This window comes from Rhamphochromis sp. 'chilingali' (assembly GCF_963969265.1).
Source record: "Rhamphochromis sp. 'chilingali' genome assembly, chromosome: 8".
Lineage (NCBI taxonomy): Eukaryota > Metazoa > Chordata > Actinopteri > Cichliformes > Cichlidae > Rhamphochromis > Rhamphochromis sp. 'chilingali'.
The window spans coordinates 12,038,343-12,046,334 of NC_137935.1; the positions used below are offsets into that span (position 1 = coordinate 12,038,343).

Sequence of the window (7,992 nt, forward strand, 5' to 3'; positions counted from 1 at the left end):
ATCCATTTAAAATTCCCTCGGAACAAGTTGAGGCTTATTTTATTCAACCAAATATATTCGGTGTGCCTCCGTGCATGACAAAGAACACCATGAAATCCTTGTGCTGGAATCTTTATTTTTTTATTTTATTTTATTTTATTTTTTTTGGGGGGGGGAGACATTCAGTCTATAATCAATAGAGCTGCAGATTAATTAACCATCTATCAGAGCTCAACTGATTACACCAAGAAAACCCAGAAGAGAAAGGGAAATGAGCCATTTCTGAACAAAAACATGCTGCCAGATCCTCTGAAGATAAACATCTGATTAAATGGAAAAGAGACTGCTGTGTAAGTGAAGGCAGGAAAACCACCCTGTAATGCTATAATATAACTTGGATGCCAGCATGCACGAATCACAAATTAACTAGTGCCTGATAACAGATAACAATGCTCTGCGCATTTCTAAAGTCATATTTATAAGACTCTGTTAGTACAGTGAATTATGACGAATGTGTGGAGATGAAACCCAAACCGAACGAAGACTGCAGGCCTCTGCAAAAATGAGATAGACAGCTGTATTGCAATATTCTCACAAGGTCTGGGCAGCAAACAGACCACCAATTAGAGCACGAACAATGCTTATGTTGATGCCACACATATTTTCCGCTTGGAGTTACAACACAATAACACTGCACTGTGGACGTGCTCCGCCCCAGACAACAAGACAACCCCCACCCCCCTGTCATCACTGCACCTTATTCACGTCTGGACTTCATTATGAAGTGTAACGGAAATCATCATTGGCAATTTGAAAGAATTTACGAGACAATGATTCAATCCAAGTCATGCCTCGTGGTCACAAAGAACGGTTAGGGTTATACATGGCTAAGCAAGGCACGTCTTTTCTAAAACCAATACGCACTGTTAGGACAAGAAGCAGATTTTAAACATTTTAGACCACCGTGGTTTTACGTACACACCGCCTGACGTGACTGATGCTAAACTAGATTACATCGTTTTTGCTGTATGGTTTTCCTAAAAATATTTCCTCTTATAGGCATCAGGCCTCACCTTTAAAATAATAATATATATTTTTTAAAAACAACAAAAAGAGAAATGGTCACAGACCTCTTTATTTGGACAATCTGTTATCTAGTCTAGCATCTTTCTTTGTGAGCATCATCAGAATTCACTGACACGCCTGACTGATGCCATGCAAATGCAGCTGAGCATGGTGTCTTTGTTTATGCCTCATCTGCAATTACATTTAGATTCAGCAAGGATGAGACCTGTGCTGCGAACTGGACACTGGCATGGCCCTCTGGCATTCTGCAGTGCACACACGACATATGCAACATTGTCCTCAATTCCATTTTTCTAAGACTTGGATTTATTTTTCTGGAGCTGTAGATAGCAAACCTCTACCATGATATATAATCCATAAGACTTTTATTTTTGGAAAGGAAGAATATATTTGAATAAATCATTTTTTCCTGTCAGTTTTTGCAATTAACAAAAAAAAAAAAAAAAAGGATATCTATCCCAAATAATAAAACTCCTTGAAAAAAACAAACAAAAAAAAATAATTAATTTTTTTTTGGCTTAAAGTCATTTACACAGAGAGAAATTAAGCAATTTAATCCACACATCCATCACAAAATACACACCTAAGCCTCTCAATGTACACAAACATTAAAAATATAAAAGTAATTACTAAGTCTGGGAAATCAAAGTAGTCAGAAATCTTCAAAGCACTGCTTTGCTGACATTCTTAGGAAATTAAGGAAAACTAAAGATGAAATGATAGTAAAATGAAAAAACAGGCCTTCTCTGTGTACAGGCCACACCTGGATAATATGATAGAATATAAAATAACAACACTGCTGTGATGCTCAGTGGAACTATGCTTCTGCAATGACTCTCTGGTCAAAATATGAGCCAGTGCAAAGTGAAGAACCAAAAAGAAGTGAAGCCTGTTATCTTTCCTGTTCATAACTCAAAAATGTCTAGACTGGCACTTTTAAGATATATTGATAAAAATCAAGTCAAAGGGCAAGAGTCCATCCTTTTACTCTAAGTGTTTATTTTTGTTTGTTTGCTTTTTTTTTTAATTAAAATGGTTGAAATGTGGTTTTTAAAAGTCACATTTCAGTTAACATTTCTCACATATTTTTGTGGAAAAACTGACAATTCAATAATGTATATGTCAGTTAAAATAAACAGCTGATTTTATAGTTTAAACACACACACGTACGCATACGTTAGTGTGTGATAGCTGTGTGTTATCAATAACGAATCCCAGTTACAAGATTTCTACAGAGAATCTGAAGATGATCCCATTTGTCCCACTTGAATGAATCTGATTAAAATAAGTCGATGTAGGACAAACCCAATTCATGACCCAAATTAAAAACTACACCTGTGCTCCGACAGAAGAAGCAGACATAGCCTAAATGTGTAGGGTTTTTTTAAAAATTATTTTTCCAGGGTCTTTCAACCCATGTACAACACAGAAACCCCCCTTCAGACACTAAGCCCTGCTTCGGCTGCTGCTCTTCATCACCGCTGCCCATCTTACCTTTTTGTGTCTGTCTTTGAAAGGTAACGCAGGCCATGGCATCTCCTGCAAAAAGTCTTGCCAGTGTTTCTGATCCGGATCAGACGAGATGAAGACGATTTCCAATTTGTCCTTATGTTCAGACGTCTTTTTGAACCTGCTGTAAAACTCGCACAGGCTGCCGTTGAACTGCTTGCACGGGGCGTTCAGGCTGCATCCGAAGAAGAGCCCGACCAGGGACAGCTTCGCGCCCAGAGACTGCACGTCCACCTCGGCTTTCTCGCTGTTGACGAGCCGCTCCCCGAGTAGACTCACCAGAAACTCCGACATCGCAGCGTACAGTCCTCGAACACACAACGTTACCCTCAGCCGAAACCGCTGTACATGTAACCGCTATGTTCAAGCGACACCCAGCACTTCCTCCACCTCCAATTTGAGGTTTTAGGTGAGCTCCCAGCCCCGGCGAGGCGTTGCGGTCTCTGTGTTCACCGCTGCTCGTCCTCCGGTGCGAGCGCTGTGCAGGAATGCGCTCCGCTTAAATCGCCCTGACTGCAACAGCGGTTGCGCTCTTTTAAGAGAAAAGCACACAATTTTGTCACAATATTTATCATTCTGTTTGTAAGGAATCCACTTTAATCAATTTATGGATTTCAAATGCAATAAAAGCTGCACTTGCAGCTGAATTGTTTTAATTTCCGAGTTTATGGGTTTCTTTTTTAATTTTGTTAAATTTTCAGAATAATAACAGCGGTTTTCCGGGCTTGACCTCCAGAATCGCATTAGTCTTGTGTTTGCAAACATCATTAAATTTGAGTCGATTAATTTTCTTTAGACAACTGTAAATAAAATTCTACTCATTTCTATTTAGACTGGGAGTGAGACTAAACTCAACTCCTGTGGATGTGCTGCCACCTAGTCCTCACAAAAGAAAACAAGGGTCAGTCACATCACACAGAAAAGTTCCTATCTGATCCCCTCGCAGTCAGCTGATTCGTAATTACAACAGCTTTAAAATAAGTAATTCCAAATTTTACCATTTACGTTTGCTACAGCGAGTGATCAGAAAACACGGAAAACAAAAAAAAGTAGCAATGTTTTCTTCTGTTGCTGACATCAAGTTTGTGTTGAAATATTTAAACGAATAACTACTAACTGATCATCCTGAAACAAAAAAGAGCTTTTGGCTTTAGATCGTGACAAATGGAGTGGGTTTAAATTGAATTTGGTTCCAGTTTCTTAATAGATTAAACATGCTTTTCAGCCTGGAAAGATCTGATGTTGGTAGCTAATGTAACTATTATGTTATGGGTGTTCCAGAGTGACAAAAATAAAATAAAATAAATAAAGGAAAACTAAAAAGATCCAAATTTTAAATCACCCTTGCACTTTGACGAGCTCTATCTCAGACTGTTTTTTGGAGTATGACATATGAACATTCATTATCTTGCAAAAGTTATTGTATGACAAAAATTTACTGATTCTGAGGGTGTGACACTCACTAATTTTCCATAGAATGACTCATAAAAAGTTCTGGCACAGCTTCAGCTATTTCGAAGTTGCATAGAAGATGAAAAACAACTGAAACACATCGTGTATGTGAACTTTACCATGTATATCCATCACCCACAACAGCACAACAAAAACATGGTCAGACATATGTGACAGATCAAAAGAGGAACCCAAAGAATAAGTGTCACTCCATTTAAAGCCACAGCAACAACAAAGTTAAAGAAATCAATAGTCACAATAATAATAAAATAAAAATATTAAGACAGATTCACCACAAACTAGTGTCCACCAGTTCATCACAGAATCCGAGTACTAAGATGGTAGCAAGTAAAGCGTGCATCTCATAGGCATTACCTAAACAAGTCAGTATTGTTTTAGGGGCAAACTTATACAAATTCTGGTTTCTATCAGAATCAAAGTGGGAGATATTTCACTTTTAAATTATATTTAGGGGGGGGGGGGGGGGGGGGGAGTGCTGAAATGTTGAACTTTTGTTGAGTGATGAAAGCAGCGCAGTATTCCTCAGTCCTCGGTGAACATCATCTTCACCAGGTCTGCTTTGAAACATTCCTCCTCCACCAACTTCTGAGGCTAAAACAAAGATTACACAGAAACGACGCTTAACATTACAGAAATATCCAATATTAGCTGCCTTATTAAACAAATAACTAACTAAATAAATACATAAACAAATAAAGGTAGATGCATTCTTACTGTGCCATATCGCAGCAGTGTGGGAACTCCAGTCAACTTCAGTGTCTCCTTGAAATCGTTCTTTGGATCCTTCCAACTGGAGTGAGAAAGACATTATTAGGAAGCTTTTAAAAGTTAACAGTACAACATTTAATAACATAACAAGACTTTGGACTATGCATTGAAACACATTTTTACATTCATGTGAACAAATGGCTCTTGGGAGGCAAAAAAAAAATTATCACAGCAAAAACGGATATTGCATATTTGCACAGCATACTGTTTAAACAGAAACAGTAAACAGTTATCAATAACAACTCTGTCTTTCTCACACTGCAGATAAACTTTGTGCTTCCTTACTGCTTCCAGAAAAATTAAAAGGTTAAGTTAAACTTAATTAACTACTGAAGTGTTTCCATTCCTGGTTCTTCCAGACCGCATGTGAAAGTGTCTTTGAGCAAGATAATAAACCCCCAAAACAGCACTCAGTATATCATTAATGTGCATTAGTGTTTATAAAAGTGGTTTGAGTTGGTTAGAGCGGTCAATAAGACTACAAAAGTGATTTATGTATGCAATACACAATGATAACACTCCATTCACATTAGGGAATAAAACATAAGCAGAAGTAGTATGGTTAGTTAAAGCAAACAAACAAAGAAAATAGCAAAAGTAGCAAAGAGTTAAAGTCTCCTAGTATAAAACACATGTAAAGGTTCAGAATGTGCCTCAGCCCACTCTGAAGGTACACAGTACTAGAAACCAGTCTTCTCTAGTTTAGAAATTGGGTGGGGAACTTTAAAAGCCAGTCTCTCCTGTAAACTGGGCTCGTGATAATGAGAGCTCATCGGAAGATGTTAAATATCACAGCACTTTATACCAAAGAAGAAATGTTTAACTGGCTCTGTGGTCAGCTGAAGAAAATGAAAATATAAATTCTGATCAGAACAATGATCGGTTTCAATTTCAATTAAATTACATCATGTTTCATGTATCTTTTAATTCTATATAACTTTACAACGGAGATTCAGTCAGTTACTATCAAGCTTTTTTGCCACAGTAAAATCCTTTTATTGACAGGCTACCTGCGATTCTCAACAAGTAAACATGAAATAAAGCTTAGTCTGTTAACTGCACCATGATGTGCTATAGTGGTGACAGCGCGTGACATTTGTGTGACTAAAGAGTTAGAAATAATAACAGCTTCTCACAACATGCTGGAAAAAGGAAGCATAAAATACTGACTAGGCTCTTTCTCCAACTTGGCAGTAGATGAAAACAGAGCCCTCCGGAAGGTGACTCAGCTGTCCTCTTACAACTGGCTCGGCTGGAAAGGTAGAAGTCACAGGATGAAGCACAAAATGCTCTTTATGCAATTTTGATAAAGAAATGCTAAGAAAGAACTCGACTTGTTATTTTTCAATAGTTCTAATCTCAACAGCAATAAGCAATGTCGTTACTTTCCTGTTCATTTTAGACAAATTTTCCATCCATAACAATCACATTTGTGAAAAAATTTAATTGTTATATAACATTTAAATAACACTGTCACATTCAAAAAAGACAGAATATATCCAAACTCTTCATTTCACCTGGTTAATTAAAACTTTTGTGTAGAAATGATTTACTAAACCACATACATACATACATACATTCTGTAATTTCAATGCACATACACTGGTCACTTTATTAGGTAGATCTTGCTAGCACAGGGCTGGACCCTCTTTTTGCCTACAGAGCTTCACTATTTTTGTGGCATAGATTCAACAAGGTGCTGAAAACATCCCTCTGAGATTTTGGTCCATATTGACTGCATAACAAAGTTGCTCCAGACTTGCAGGTTGCACATCCATGATGCAAATTTCTCATTTAATCACATTTTATGGTGCTCTGTTGAATTGACATCTGGCGATTGGGGAAGGTGATTTGAGTACAGTGAACTCAGCGTCAAATGCAAGAAACCAGTTCGAGATGATTTAAACTTTGTAACATGGTGTATTGTCCTGCAGGAGGCAGCAACCAGAAGGTGGGTACACTGTGGTCATAAAGGGATGGATGTGCTTACTGATTAAATGATACTCAGCTGGTACTACGGGACCCAAAGTGTACCAAGAAAATATCCTCCACAGCATTACACCACCATCTGCCCGAACCTTTGATACACGACAGGATGGATCCTTGCTTTCATTTTTTATGTCAAATTCTGACCCTAAGATCTGAATGCCACAGAGGAAATTGAGACTCTGACCAGGACACATTTTTCAATCTTCTGTTGCCTGATTTTGGTGAGCCTGCGTGAATTATAGACTCCCTTTCCTGTTCATAGTCTGGTCATCTGCTGCTGTAGCCCATCCCCTTCCAGCTTTGATGTGTTGTGAATTTAGAAATACTCTTCTCCATTCTATAACTGTAGCAAGTGGTTCATTGAGTTACTGCTGTCTTCCTATCAGCTCGAAGCAGTTTGGCCATTCTAAATCATTTTCACCCAGAAATCAGCCCTAATCCTCTGTAAACCTTAAAGTTGGCTGTGCAGCAAAATCCCCAAAGTTCAGCAGTTTCTGAAACACTCAGACCAGCACGTCAGGCAACAGCAAAAACCGTGCAGTATTTCAGTATTTAAATCACCTTGTGTACAAAACAGAGGCAGGTGAGTGTAAAATCCTTAAGTAAACCTAATTTCTTATATGTAAACCTAAACTGCGTTAAATACATAACGACAGATTAATGTCTATGCTTTTACTATATAATATGCCATTAAAAGAGTGCACTATCACTAACACTGTAGCCAAAGCTAAGTCAAGCAGCATTTAAATATCAAAGTCTTTAAGACCAAAAAAGTCACGACAAAACAGTGAGAATAGCAGCTGTGGCTGTAAGTTGCGTAATATATCCAAGTATCAGATTTCTGAGGTTACCTTTGACACAATCTGGACACCAGCTTTTTCCTTGCTTGTCTTTATCCCCTGAAAAGTAAGCAAAAATATCCTTCCCTTTTCTCTCAGACACAGCCCGACAGAATTCATCATACCCGTGTACATTTACTTCTTCGTAATGGGCCATTATTTTAACCAAAGCTAATGTGACAAAGCACAAATTTAAACTGCTAAATTTAACCCGTGCTGCAAGTGTAATAATCAATGCAGCTTCTCTGAACTTTGGTCCTGGTAGCAATACTCTTAAGTCGACGCCTACTTCCGGTCTGTGGAAAAAGTTCTTAAAGTAACCGCTAAAAGAAATCGCATTGTAATATAT

The 7,992-nt window shown here is 38.0% G+C and overlaps 2 protein-coding genes across 2 annotated transcripts in view; both read right to left on the reverse strand.

The window, feature by feature from the left end:
* Positions 1–3,987, reverse strand: part of nxn (nucleoredoxin) — a 70,809-nt gene extending 66,822 nt beyond the window's left edge. Inside the window, exon 1 of the mRNA XM_080888082.1 lies at positions 2,560–3,987. Coding sequence (XP_080744208.1) covers positions 2,560–2,868 — 309 coding nt within the window. The 5' untranslated portion in view covers positions 2,869–3,987. The remainder of the gene's footprint in view (positions 1–2,559) is intronic.
* A 139-nt stretch (positions 3,988–4,126) lies between these two features.
* On the reverse strand, positions 4,127–7,926 carry txndc17 (thioredoxin domain containing 17). Its single transcript, XM_080888086.1, has 4 exons — positions 7,656–7,926; positions 5,986–6,067; positions 4,762–4,837; positions 4,127–4,638 (listed from the first exon to the last, which is right to left on the reverse strand). The coding sequence occupies exons 1-4, from the start codon at positions 7,798–7,800 to the stop codon at positions 4,570–4,572; spliced, it is 372 nt and encodes a 123-aa protein (XP_080744212.1). The 5' UTR covers positions 7,801–7,926; the 3' UTR covers positions 4,127–4,569.
* Between the last annotated feature and the right edge of the window lie 66 nt (positions 7,927–7,992).